The sequence below is a fragment of the Tursiops truncatus genome, chromosome X (genome assembly GCF_011762595.2).
Source record: "Tursiops truncatus isolate mTurTru1 chromosome X, mTurTru1.mat.Y, whole genome shotgun sequence".
NCBI lineage: Eukaryota > Metazoa > Chordata > Mammalia > Artiodactyla > Delphinidae > Tursiops > Tursiops truncatus.
Genome location: NC_047055.1, coordinates 67,328,184 through 67,342,578, shown reverse-complemented (window position 1 = coordinate 67,342,578; position 14,395 = coordinate 67,328,184). Strand labels below are relative to the sequence as shown.

The 14,395-nt window shown below is 39.7% G+C and overlaps 1 protein-coding gene across 1 annotated transcript; it reads right to left on the bottom strand.

Moving 5' to 3' along the window:
- Nucleotides 1-1,457: 1,457 nt before the first annotated feature.
- On the bottom strand, nucleotides 1,458-13,006 carry NEXMIF (neurite extension and migration factor). The gene is made up of 3 exons (XM_073798844.1): nucleotides 12,894-13,006; nucleotides 7,822-12,196; nucleotides 1,458-7,224 (listed from the first exon to the last, which is right to left on the bottom strand). The coding sequence occupies exons 1-3, from the start codon at nucleotides 12,970-12,972 to the stop codon at nucleotides 7,131-7,133; spliced, it is 4,548 nt and encodes a 1,515-aa protein (XP_073654945.1). The 5' UTR covers nucleotides 12,973-13,006; the 3' UTR covers nucleotides 1,458-7,130.
- Nucleotides 13,007-14,395: the final 1,389 nt, after the last annotated feature.

Genomic DNA, 14,395 nt, shown 5'->3' with positions numbered 1-14,395 from the left:
GCACAGGAACTCAGGAGAGGTTTGTGGAAATCTAGGTGGTAGTTGAAGTGGTGGAAGTGAATGAGATCATCAAGTGAGAATAGAGGGCCACTTTCTCATACACATTTTTCAATTTCTTTGTTTTTAATATATATTTTTATTTATTTTTGGTTGCGTTGGGTCTGTTGCTGCATGAGGGCTTTCTCTAGTTGTGGCGAGTGGGGGCTACTTTTTGTTGCGGGGTGCAGGCTTCTCATTGCAGTGTCTTCTCTTGTTGCAGAGCACGGGCTCTAAGCACGCAAGCTTCAGTAGTTGCAGCATGCGGGCTCAGTAGTTGTGGCACATGGGCTCTATAGTGAGTGGGCTTCAGTAGTTGTGACACACGGGCTCAGTAGTTGTGGCTCTCGGTCTCTAGAGTGCAGGCTTAGTAGTTGTGGCACATTGGCTTAGTTGCTCCGTGGCATGCGGGATCTTCCCAGACCAGGGATCAAACCCATGTCCCCTGCATTAGCAAGTGGATTCTCAACCACTGTGACGCCAGCGAAGTCCCTTTTCAATTTCTTTGAGTAATGGTATTTAAAACCAAAGAAGTGGCTGTTGGCTTGTGTGTGCCGCAATGACCTTCTTGTGGTTAGCCAAGGCTCTAGGTTCTCATGGGTGGCTCACAGGGACTGGATACTTGGAAGCAAAGTCCAGTTTGTCTAGACACAGCCAACATTAAAATACTGAGTACAGTGAGGCAAGAACTTGAGAAAGTCCCATTAAAGGATATTACGGAAAATCTGACATCTTTTGGATAACAGGCAAAGTAAAATTTATTACTTTTCAATAAACAGCTTTGACACTTTGAGAGGACTGCATGTCAGCAGAACCCGTCTGGATCACAAAACAAGGACATCATTCGTTCTAAGTCCTTTGAAGACTGGACACACTAGAAAATGATCCCCCAATTTGAGGGGCAGCAAAAATCCTCTGCACAAAACTCTAGCCCAGTGCTTCTCAAATGTTAACATGCATGCAAATCACCTAGGAATCTTGTTAAAATTCACATTCTGATTCAGTAGAATTGTTGTAGGGCCTGGGATTCAACATTCCTAACGAGTTCCCAGATGACGGTAATGCTGATGTTCCTACTCAAAGTGTTACTCAAAGCGTGGTTAGAACCTTCTATGGCAATTTGACATTGGTCAGTGGACTTGTCTTAAACAGGGTACCAAGTTTTTGCAATTCTTTTATTTTTCCCTATGTTATGTTTGTTTTCAAATGTAATTCTACATGTTGAATTGAGTATATGAGAGCTTTTATTTTGCATATCTTTTAAAATTTCACTTTAAAAAAATCATTCTTATTGTATTTTATAATAGTATTAGTTTGTGATGGATTGGAGGAAAATATTGATCCCTCACCACAGATAGTTTGAGAAACACTGCTCTAGACAATGAAGAACTTTTTATTTGGGACATAGAATTTAATTAGAAATGGCTGGTTTCTGTTACATATGATTCTAAAGCAGTATTTTAAACTTTTCTTTTTTTATTTATTCCATAAACAATAACAAAACTCAGCTAGGTAACATTATGACAGTTTCACCATACACTCAATCACAAATATTTAAAACCTTTGCAACAAGAACAACAAAACCAGAGGTGTTACAAGAATAATTTACAAGAAAATCTATAAAACAGCAAGAAGCTCACAAATGTTCATTTTCTTTTGCACAAGATCACTACACTCTTCCACAACATGTTTTGTGTTACAAAATTCCCAACAAAAGTGTATTTTTTCTTTGTATTGTGGTTTCTAAAACCAGAAACTTTGAAGTAAATATCCTTTTATTAGCACCTAGTGGTGCAGAAAAAGGAAAATTCTCACATACAGACACTTCACAGCACTTTTCTAAGAAAAATATACACTTACAAAATATGTTACAAATTGGCACACTTAAAAATATACAAGATTTTGTAGGCGTCTTAAGAGTGATCCTTAAGCTTTATTCAATTGACTCTACAGATTATTTATAAAGCTTAACTCTAAAAGAAAAAGGCAAATAATTTCCTAACATTTTAAAGTTGCAGTGTCATATGTCAAACAGAAACTTAGGTTACATTCATAAAAAGGACCTCTAACACTTTTATTTTAAATTTTCTTAAATGCTTAAGGGGCTTGGGAAAGGAGAAAAAAATGGAGATAATCATTTTATTTAGCACCATAAATCAGTAACTTACTAAAGAGGTGCATTCAGTGTTATGAAAATTAAATTAAGGTCTAGTACATTCAAAACTCTGTAGGCAGCAAACTCTAGTCAGTGCTACAGGTATCCCAGTAGAGCATCTCAAGCTTTCTACCCTCCTTCACTGGGAGTCAAAAACAAAAGGCCTCTTCTAGTTTTCATTCTAAGCCTTTTCTTTTGTGTTGTAAAACTAGACATCTCTCAAGGAGGCAAAATGATTTAAATATCTCCTTTCTTCTCTTTGAAGGGGATGTCTTTCTAAGACTCAGAAACCACTGAGCCAGCTAGATGCATAGACATCCTTTCCATCTCATGTTGATGAGTGTTTCTTTAGCATCTATTTACTCAGATACCAATTTTAAAGCCTCATTCACACCTTAAACTTTGTATTAACTCTCTGTTTTACATTGTCCTTCTCCAATGTTTTACCTCTTAGTTATTATTCTGAAACCAAGAGTACATCTCAAGTATCATGTAGCTGCAATAGGAGCTCTGCTTCATGACTGTAGCTACTGTTTAATGCTCTGAGTGAAAAATGTGCCTTAAAGGGTAGCCTGAGTACTGCTATCAAAATAATACCATGCTGGCTGAGGACTCTCAAGCTGATGACAGTGTTTCCCAAGTTAAACAGTCCACCTAAAATCTTTTCTCTCTTATTTGGGTCCTTGAAAAACCTTTACAAAATCCCAGGCCTACACTGTGTTGACAAGATCCCTATTTGTTACTAAAAATATTTGATTTTGGTACTAAATCTTCCAAACATAATGATGGGCTTAGTGAATTTTATGATTAGAAAATGAATTTCATATTAGGGTTATTTCATAAAAAGGACATACTCCTGTAGTGATGGTTAGTCACTTAAAAAATCTCTAAATGAAAACAAAAACTCCTTAAATTAGATAATTTCTCAATAATACAGGAGAAAACATATACTTTTAGTTCTAGCAATAGTTAGGACTAGCTAGTGCTCCATTCTCTTCAGCGCAGAAACTTAGCTCTCTGTAATTCTTGGAACTGTTCTGGGAGCATCTGTAAATTGAAGATGTGGCAGATCTGCATTAGACTGGTTCAGCTTGGTAAGAGCTAGCTTGGTTAAGAGGTCCTTGGATATGGTTTTTCTCCTGTAGGCAGTAAATGCTAATTAGAACTCACTAAAATGGAAATTCACTACAACTGCAGAACCTCACATAACAGGACAAAGGATGCTAGCCAGAGTTGTTTATAGCTTGTGAGCATCCTTTATGCTTCTCTCTCTTTTATACACACTTACCCCCCTCCCTATCCCACCTGCACACATACAGATGCTTCCCAGCAAGAAAAAAGGTCAGAGAAGGTGAAAGTTGTCACAAAGCCCACCTAGCACCAAGGACTTCAGGGAGATGGCTAAAGAAGTGATGGTCAAGGTAGTGCTGGAGGTTTGAAAACATTTAGGAAAAGGTAAGGCCTTAACACATAATTGCACAAAGTAACAAGTCAGAAGAGAAAGCAGGGAGGAAGCAGCATGTGAAGAAGCTGGTATATGAGACACTGGAGAGGCCACTGGTTCAAGCCAGTTGTCACAGACCAAACATAACGCCCAAAGTCTCGAAGAACCTTGGTCAAGGCCACTGTTTCAGCACCCTGCTCCACATAGTCCAGCAACTAACCAGGGCAGAAAGGGATAAGATCTATTCTTATAGATCTTCAAGGAAAAGAAGTTTCCAATTTTCCTTAGTCATGCAATGTAATTCTGCGTGTGTGTGTGCATGTGTGTGTTCACGTTTAAAATTAGATTTGAAAGTAGCCAGGGCAATTAAAAGTAATTAAGAGTGAGAAGGTTTCCCTCTGAACTTCTGGAAGAAAGTAGCCTGGCTAAGGTTCTTATAGTCTGACACTTTGGGGAGGTGGAATATAAGATTATAAAAGAAGAAAAATTCTAAGATCAAGAATTGAAATTAAGTAAGGAGAATACGGGAGAATACCATTCCCAGGAAAGTAAGATTAAATGGGATTCTGTTGGGGAGGAATTCATAGGAAGCAGCTTCTCAGAGAGCAGAGGTTAGAAGGGAGTGGCAATCAGGGATTTCAGACCAAGGAAAATTCCATATAGCTGACTTGAGATATCAACGATAGGGCAAAACACTACTTTTCTATCACTGGTCCTCACTCCACTAAGGCAGCTGGTTGAATAAGGGATCTACAAAAAGTCAGGCCTACTATGTTGTTACAGGAAGAAAATGAATTGTGAGAGCAGAGACAGGACCAACAAAGCCCTAAAAACTGAAGAACTCAGAACATAATGTACTGAGAGGGATATTAAGTGCAATTAAGAGAATAATCATCTTCTGCCTTATCCTGTTGCTCATTTCTCAAACTCAGCTTCCTGTTACATTTTGGTACAAAATGATCGGTTACAAATCACTAATTTAATCTTAAAAACATATAATGCACTGTAGGCCAAGAAAAAAGGTACTTTAAAATGGCAATTCTCTTTGGAGAAAGGGATGAACCATGTCCTAGAATTGGCTCCTAATGGGCTCCATAGGAGCAACTGAAAGAGTATCCATTCCAAAGGACTCATGATAGCAAGTTCTGACAAGGAAATTGTTTATTTCCAACAGTTTCAGGCTGTCCTTCTACCCCACCTCACCCCATTCTCCAAAGATGAACTGATGCTGAGAAAAACTGGTACAACTTCTCCCATATTTATTTTTATAAAACACATTGTACTCATGGAACATTTTCTTTATTCCTTATTTGACTGCCACCTTTTGATTACATATAGAGCACTCCATTCCTGTAAGCTAACAGGTGACTTTGAGATCTGGAGTCTTGGGGATCACAGTACAGGCAGAGTTGGTTTTTCCAAATTAAATTCAGCTGCAAAACAGAAAAATAAAAACAAAAACAAAACAAAGACTAGTTCCTAGGAACCAGCCACAGCATTTAGTAAAAACAGCTAGCTATCAGAGTGGAGAAATAGAAGAAAATGTTCCAGTTTGATTATTTTCCCTTTTGGATGGCTGCTGTAGAGCAGGAGACATGTTGCACCCGGTGCCTTTCCATTAAGTAATTTTCCAGGACTCACCACACACAAAGCCTAGGAATAGGCCTGAAGCAGCCTCATGAAATGCTCTTCACTCACTTGTCCCCACAGACATACACAATCACACCATCAAGAACACAGGCTTGTTCATTTTACTACCTAGCAGTAAGTAGTAGAGCTGGCTGGTAAAAGGAATCATGGACTGGGAAGTGTGTATACTTATATATATGACAGGCTTCCTTCCATTTCTCTCTGACTACTTTCAAATGTTGCTTCTCTGTTTGTGAATATATTTAGGTGGCAATGACTAGGTAGGTTCATATTTTGCTTAAATTTTTCCTTTTGAAACATCTTCCCTTTTTTTAAAATTCCCTTTTCCCCCACCCACTTATTCTCCACCCTCCCACCCGCAGCCTATATATTCACAAGTTAATAGGTTAGTAACAATATTAGTAAGAATAGTAAGAGTAACAACAACAACAACCAACAATATTAATAATATGAATCCCCTATATCTCTATAGCACTTTACGATCTACAAAGCGCTTTCACGTCCATTATCTCATCTGTGCCATAATGCAACAGTCATCAGACACACAGGCCTTCAACTGTGCAAGGAAAATAGACCAAATGTTAGAAGTCAAGTGGTGAATAAAGGGGAAGAAAAAGCTAGTCGTGAGGGATGCTGAAGCTGTGAAATTTTTTAAAAAGGGAAAGGGCTTGAATAAAAAAATGTGATTTCAAAAATTTATATTAAAGATTGGGAATTAAGTTTAGTGTGTGGCATCAAATACTAGTTATGTTCAGACTAAGTATATATGGCCCCAATTAGTTGTTATCACAAATTGTTCAGCTTATCGAATGTGATTCATAGGTGTCAAACTGAGATGCCTTAACATTTTCTTTAAATGACATTGGCATTGCAAGATTAAACACTTAACACTAAAGCCATGATATGAGTGCACTTTTGACAAAACTGGAATAAAACATTTAGGAAACTACTTAAATAAAAGCAATCTATGTACTTCATTTATCTTAGTGTTAATTTTATAGCTATTTTATAATTTATCCCAGACTATTATAAAATATATAAAACTGAGATATAAAGTATCAGCAATATAACTTTGCACTTTAAATAATTTTCAGCTACAGATTTTGCTTTTAGAAAACAAACTTTAAAGCAGCTGTTTTGTTTCCTTGTAAAAGTTTCTGTAAATGCATATACTTGGGTCCCTGATGGACTTAGCTGTTGTGACTTCCAGACTTTTCCAACACTTTAACCCTTATACAATGGAACAAACAAACCTTTATTGTGCCTTGTTTAATGGTTCATGTTTCTACACAGGACAGTAGAATTTAAATTTTTAAAATAATGTATGTATGCTTATAGATATATATATTTTAAAACTTAATTAATGAGCTTTAAAATGTGGGGTGAATCTGTGAGATGAGGTAAGGAAATTTGGCACATTTCAAACAGTATCCTTTAAGTTTTGGTAAATTGTGTAACACAACATATTTTTCCACTGTGATCTACAGGTGCTATCCACATAAGTGGGGGTGGTTAATAGCAAGAATCACTGGAATGTTTCTAGTAAATTAACAGGGACAAGCTCCCCAAATACTCACAACCAAATGTTGATATAGAAGTAAAAATATATACAATACAGTCACTTTTTTGTAGTTTGGCACAATGTTTTACTTCCTTTCCCCTTGGGTAAACAGTGCATAAACTACTTTGTGCAACTGTATGACTTCTAAAGTCTTTTACATAGAACATCAGATTAAAGTTTGCTTCCAAAGACTTATTCCCACACTTTAAAATTCTTTTCTTTAAGCACTTACATGTCAACATACATACCACAAGGCATATTTTGAAAGAAATAAAACACAAACATCAAATGTCTTTCTGGAAAATGGGAGTCTCTTCTTCAAACACAGGTAAAACCCAAAATGCTGTTTCTGCTTTTAGGAGATTGTAGTCGGAATCCCTGCAGAAAAACCAAACAATTTATGCCATCTTAGTTAGCTTTAGTGTATGTCCCACAAAGGGATCATACAATCTAAATTTGTTTACATCATACTAGATGCCGTACGATGCAGAAAAAGATACAAATAGCAGGGGCCACTAGAAAGCACTCCTAATTGCCAAATGATGAGATTTTGTTTTCCAAATTATGCTCTTTTTGCTTAAATGATCTTGGCATTTTTGTCTATATAACTTTTAAATTCTGTTATTCAAAAATTTTCTCACTGCAAAGTCCTTCCCTTCCCCAAGTCATTCAAGAGCATATTTTAGTTGTATTTTCTCAGTAAGTAAAAACTAATGCTGACTAGCAGAAAAAGTAGCCTTGTCAGAATTTATCCCTAGTCAAGCCACTACAAAATTGCCCAATCTTTTGTGTGGCTTAGAGGTATAGGGATTTTCATGCACTTTTTTTCTTTTCGTTTTAATTTGAAAAAGAAGGGAATGGGACAGTTTCTTTCATGCAAACTGCTTTCAAGAGGGAAAAAAATGAGGGACTGCGGGCTTAGCAGAGTAGGAAAGCTAAGGGTGCATCATCTCAGCCATTTTGATGCAGTATTACCTCAGTTTTTCAAAAGAAGCTGTCCCAGCCTCATCCTTGTGGACCTGTTCTCGCTCCATACGCTTTCCCTTACACTTCTCATCTCTCAGGGCCTTGGAGCTGGTTTTGTGACGATATAACTTTTTGTGTGTCGGTCCATTATTGCCTAAAGTGCTCAGGTTATTATACTTTTTATCAAAGAAGGCAGAGCGAGAGTCCTCGTTATAACCAGACATGCTTGCACGACCAGGATCACCTATCGCTGCTTTCCCATTGCTTTTACTCACACCCTTGATGGACCTGTGATTCTTAGTGGCTCCTGGAGAGCCACTGTTGGCCTTTTTCTTAGATTCCTGTGGTGTCCCAGCCAATATTTTGAGGGTTTTTAATTTTAGACTATTGGACTCAGGGGAGTAGAATATATTGGGGTCTCCATGGTGCTCCATGGGTTCGCAAAGGGGCTCTATGGAGGCCATCATGAATCTCTGCACATCTGCCATACCAGAGGCAATGTTGGACAAGATATAAGAAGGCTCCTGAAATTCCCGTTGATCATCATCCAGAAGGTTGTTGGTGTTGGTGCCCATGCTCATGTCACTCCAGCCTGGGCTGCTCTCCTTCCCCAAAGACCAATCTCCAGAAAGTCCCTTCTGACTTGGCATCTTCATAGAGGCCACAGGGCCACTATGCTGGATACATTCAGCCAAAGTCTTCCCTGTGGAGGATATGCTGTTGACTTGGCCTCCTCCACGACCGATGCCAATTTGCATTTTCTCTCCATTGACTGCAGCCATGAATTTCCCTTTCTTTGTTGACTTAGGGACCTGGCGGGAGGTTTTGCCAGGTGGTTTTTCAATCCCTTTGTTGTTGGCTTTGGGGTTTTTTTTCCTGTTGTTTTTCTGAGAAGAGCTTTGGTTCGTAGCCCCACTCTTGTTGGGTGAACTTTTCTTTCTTGATTTTGACACCTTGTTGTTGGTACTCATTTGACCAGATGGATCATTAAACGCTGATAAGCAAGGGGCTTTTTGGAGCAGGCTGACAGAATCCTCATCATTGAACATATGGAACTGAAACTGATGGTTATTTAAAGTAAATCCATCATCCACTTGGACCTGCCGTGAAAGGGTACTGCAGTCCCATTTGATTTTTTCCATATTGCCCAGTATTCCTGGGACACCCTCTTGGAACACCTTTAGTGTTCCTAGTGTCTTGATACTCTCACATCTGGTAATCTGAGGGGAAAGACTGGGGGTGTCAGGTGGGGACATCTCTGAGAGGGAAGAGTGGCGGAATTTGTCAGGAGTGAAGTTGGAGATATCCAGGAGGTCAGTGGACTCCTTTAGTGGTGCTATTTCATCAATGCTCTGCTGGATCACCAGCTTGGGGCTGCAGTGGGCCAGGAAGTCATCAGTGATATCATCATCACCATCCTTTTCACAAGACTTCAAGCTTAAGGAGCAATAATTGCTTGAGTTGACAGAGAGTGGGGCCATGGAATCAAAGCTAAAGAGCCGCCCATCATCCATATTCACTGGACCCTGCTGGAAAGGAAAGCAGGTCTCTCCATTATTAAAGTGACATAATTGATAAGAGTCATCAGATGAGAGCTGGGTGTCTTGCACAGACGCATACAGGACCTTGTTGCAACTACTGCCACTGCTGCTGAGGCAGATCGGATTGTATGTTGTAGCTGTGAGGTTATTTTCCATGGAAACTACTTGGGAGACTCCAAATTCACATGATTGGTTTGGAGCTATCTCCCTTGAGACTGCAGCCATGAATTCCTGGGAGCCAGAAGTAGGTTTGTTGGGCCACACATTTCCATAGTTGCTTGATTCCATTTTGAAGTTTTGGGATGATTGAAGCAGCTCAGACTCAGAAGGCGAGGAAAGCACACAGTCCTGGGCAGGCTGGAGAGGTACAAATGATTTTTCTGTTTGAGTGAGGCTGACTTCATTTTGCTCTGGAGAATGCTGAGTGAAGTATGAAATGCCAGTATTATTTGACAAGTCAGAAGCATCTAACAATGTCTGCAAATACCCTCCAGGGATAACAGGTATATTGTTGGCAACATGAGCAGATGATAGAGGCATTTCAGAAGAGCAAGTGGTTGGTAGGAAAGTAGAATTCTTAGCAACCTTTGTCTCATGAAATTCAGATAGATGTGAACCGTTTGAGGTCCCAGGAATAGCTTCATTCTTTGAATTAGCCTTGGAAGATTGGTCTCCCAAAAGAGGGGTCATTTGAACAACTGGCTTGCTTTCTTGCCCAGCTTTGATTTTCTTGGATTTTAACCTGGCTTCACTTTTAAATTTGATTTTGTTGAGCACTTTCCTCTCTGGCCCCTTAAATTGTGCATCTTGGGCTTTGACTTTCACTGAGTCAGGGCCTGTGATGTCATTTAAATGTGATCCATTTGCACAGCTGGGGGCAGCCAGAGGTGCTGACTTCAGTGTACCTTTCAGGCCTCCATCTTCTTTACGACTACTAGCTTGCCTCTCATCATTGCAGAATGAAACCTGCTTACCACTTGCTGAAGTTTCCATGGATGGGATTCTTTGAATCCTGTGCCTGTTGCCAAGTTTAGATTTTCGTTTGCGAGCAGGTGGCAGGAATGACACCTCAAAGCTACCTGGTTCAAAGCTTTGCTTTTGGCATAAGGGTGTTTTGCTGGAGTCTGCATTGCTGTTTCTCTGCTTTTTCTTCTTTTGCCAGAAGCCCTTCAAGGGGGCCAGCTTGGAATATTTGTTGAGCTGCGTCTCACTCAAATTCACTGTTGTCTCACTGGCATCCACCCTACCCAACTTCACCAGCATGTTCTTCTCACCTTTAAAACGATTGATGATGATATATTTGATAATAACAGGGGGCTCCTTACGAGTTACTTTTCTTCTCTTTTTGGGACACCATTCATCATCATCTTCCTCTTTACAACCACCTGGTAGCCATTCCCTCCTCTCATTTACTTTTTCACCCTCTAGTGAGTCAACATCATATAGATAATCTTCACTATACCTGACTTTTCTCTTGGCTCGCAGCCCATAATTCTGCTGGGAGGAGCAGCTGCCAGAATTAGTGTCCCGAGCCATATAGCGGCTACAGTCCTTGATCTCCCCCATGGCATCATAAGAGACCTCAATGAAGGAACTGTCATCACTAAAATTCCCTGATGCCTCCAAGGAATTGGCAAGATGGCCTTGCTTTGGATTCTTAAATTGCCCTACTTCAGGTCCACTGCATGGTTTATTTAAGGCAGATTTTTCTCCATTATCCTTTGCCTCTTTTTTCCCTACACCTTTGTCTTCCTGGCCTTCTTCTTTGCCTTTCTTCTTGTCCAAGATTTTATCTTCCTCCCCCCAGATAATGCTCACATCAGGGACCTTGAATTGGGAAAGATCACTGCTCTGCTTCAGGGCCCCACTCTTAGACTCCCGCTTGGGGCAGGTAGTGAAGACACTGGGAAAAAAGTTGAATTGGGCATCCTCCTGCATCAAAAGGGTGGTTTTGTCTCGAACGTTGTCCTGGAAGGATTCATATCGAATTTTCAGGGAGCAGACATCACTGCCCAGTGTTGACTCATCATCATCGAACATGTAGTTATCCACATCTTCTTCAGAGAACAGGTTGACAGACAGCTCATTCTTGGAACAGAGGTCAAGAAGTTCAATCTTACTCTCACTAATAAAAGTCTCAAAGTAACCCCAATCCTGATTGGAATTTGCCAGCAAAGCCTCTTCCGTATTGCACTTATCTAATAGTAATGCCTCATAATAACTTTTCTGAGCTGGGTCCTCCAAGTCAATGTCAGGTTTCTCGGCTTCTCGTCTATCTCCTGCCCTTGATTTGTGCAGTGGGAAGCCTAGGAGCTGGTCTGAGAGCAGCTGCTCTCCATATTTCATGTTTTCTCCAGCATTAATACACTGAATCCCTATATCAGAGACTGCACAAGTTTCATAATCCCTATTTAGATCACTGACTTTTAGACTGATCCCTGGCTCAGGATCTACTGCATCCTTGGATTCCATGAAGCAGCCCAAGCAAGTCCGGCTTGGCTGCATGAGGCACTCCCCATTCAGAGCTGACATGCCTGCAGGCTCCATTATGGCAAATGGAGCTTTCTCACACTCATTGGGCAGTGACCATGTGTTCAGGCCTTTTGAAACACCAGATGTAAGGGAGATGGCATTCACAGAAGCACTATTAGCAGCATGCTCAGGTGCTTCAATCAGGCCCAAAGGAGAGGGAGGGCTCTGCATACAGGGCTTCTTAGAGGGCAGAGGCAGGAGACCTCTGGGATACATCAGGTTCTCTTTTTGAGCCACCAGTATAGGCTGGATTGGTGTAGCAGCATCTAGAGCTGCAAATGACTTCATTGCCACATCCTGGTCCTCTGAATCTAGAGAAAAGGGGAAAAATGACAGAAATAAAGTTAAAGGTATTAGACCAGACTCATTAACTCTCTTTCCCTTGATCAGTTTCTGGTACTTGATCTTATGATATAAAATCTAAGCTTCAGCTTCTCTAACTTTAGAAGTAGAAACTACAGAGTTAAAGAACAACCTTGATTTTATATTGAACATTCATGCGAGTGAAAAATAATATTTTTTAGGTTCAGCTTTTTCTTCAGACACACATGGCACTCTCCTCAGAAATGAGGAAAAAATTGGATTGCTTGATCAACTGGAAAGTCAAATCTTTCAGGGTGGGAAAATGCTGAGATGGGATATATTCATGGTTTTGAACTATGAGGCATAGTCCTATCCTTCAGACCTCACCTATGTTTTGGAAGCTCCTACTGAGTCTAAACATTCCAAACTTCACATCAGAGCATATTTCTAATTCACCAGGAATTTAGAGGAACTTAAGTATCCATTTGATAGAGATGATTTGGGAGAGCAAAGGGGTTGGATTTGATACCTCTTAGAGACGCTTCTAGTCCAGTTAGAGATCTGGTGGAATAAAGTTTAGGATTAACTCCTATCTCAGAGGCATCCTAGACTTAACTTGCCCCAGCTCTGTGGATACTGAAAATCTATAGTACTAACAAAGGACTACTGGGAGAGATATTACATACCACAATTAAATTCCCTTACCATTTTCCTTGACCCCATTAATCATAGTGTTTTCTCCATTGGCTGAGGCAACAACAGCCTTATCTTGTTGGTTATCCATGAATGGAACCTCTTATTGTTTCATTCCAAGTCCAAATGCTGTCCAACCTGCACATTTCAAATACATAATATCAGTCATCAAATTTTCTTCTCTGTTTTAAGCTCATTTCAGCTAGAGAGGTTTTAAAATGTTCACTGGAATTTACCTATTTCCAGACTGGTTTCATAGCCACTATTGTTTTTGTTTCATATTTTATACCTACTATATAAGTCAATTTGGAAACTCACACTTCATTCACACATTCTAGATCCTTCTGTCTCCTCTAGGCTACCATACCATTCAAAACTGAAATCTGAGGAAGCAGGCAAACTTACATCTTCTTCCAGATAGTAATACATTTAACCTAATCATGGTCATCCAATTAGGAAGGACACAAAGTAGAGCCCAGACTAACCTGAGACAAGGGGTGTGTACATGTGGAGATTGGCTTTATTTCTGTTTGTCTCATCTCTAATTCAGATGATCATAAGCTCTTAACAAAACAAGCCAATTCGTATATACACACATATACATCACATTCATATTTTCTCTGTGCTTAAAATTTGACTGCTAAGTATGAAAGAGGTAGAGAATTCCTTCCATGATTTCTTGGCTTTCATGACCTGAGCTCTGGTTTTGACAAATATTTCTCCAAGCCCACAGCAGGATTTTTAAATGTGACTACAAAGAAGATCTGGAATTTCTGAAAATGTCCCAGCATTATCTGGTATTTTTAGTGTATAGAACACATATCTATAGCCCCTCATGTCTTGCCCACCTACTTGGAGGGTAGGTATATGCAAAATGATATGAGGCACAGCCACTCAAGGTGGAGGTCTCTACCATGTGCCACTACAGCATCTATAAATCTCTATTTATTCCAAACCCCCTTTCTCTAGACCTTTTCCTCAGCCAAGGATCCATCCCTTTATTAAAAAGCATAGACTACTTTACTGATGGCCAAGCAGCTATTACAAAAATCTCAACTGTATATTCACTTACTCTAAAACATGCAAATACTATAAAAGGTAGGTCCAGCATTGCGGGAATAAGACAGTTTTAAATGATTCAATCTTTATACCCTAAAGCCTATCTGGGCCTATTTCCTTATCTGTAAAATAAGAAGTTTGTATTAGGCAATCACTCAGTGTTTTAAAAGTTAGATGATCTTGGGTTCCCCTAATATTTATATATCATAATTGCCCAACTTTCTTCTCATTTTATATAAGACCTGACTTGAGAGTAGCCAATAAAACCACAGGTGTCAGGAAAAAGAGAAAGAGATGCTTACTTGTTGTATTTACACAGAAAGAAGGGCTGGAGATTTCTAAAAGGTAGAGATGCTTGGCTAACAATGTCAAAGTCACCATCCTTTGGCAAGGAGGGCTCATTTGTGGTGGAATCGAATGAACAGATCAGATGGTTGAGCCTCTGCTTCAGAGAG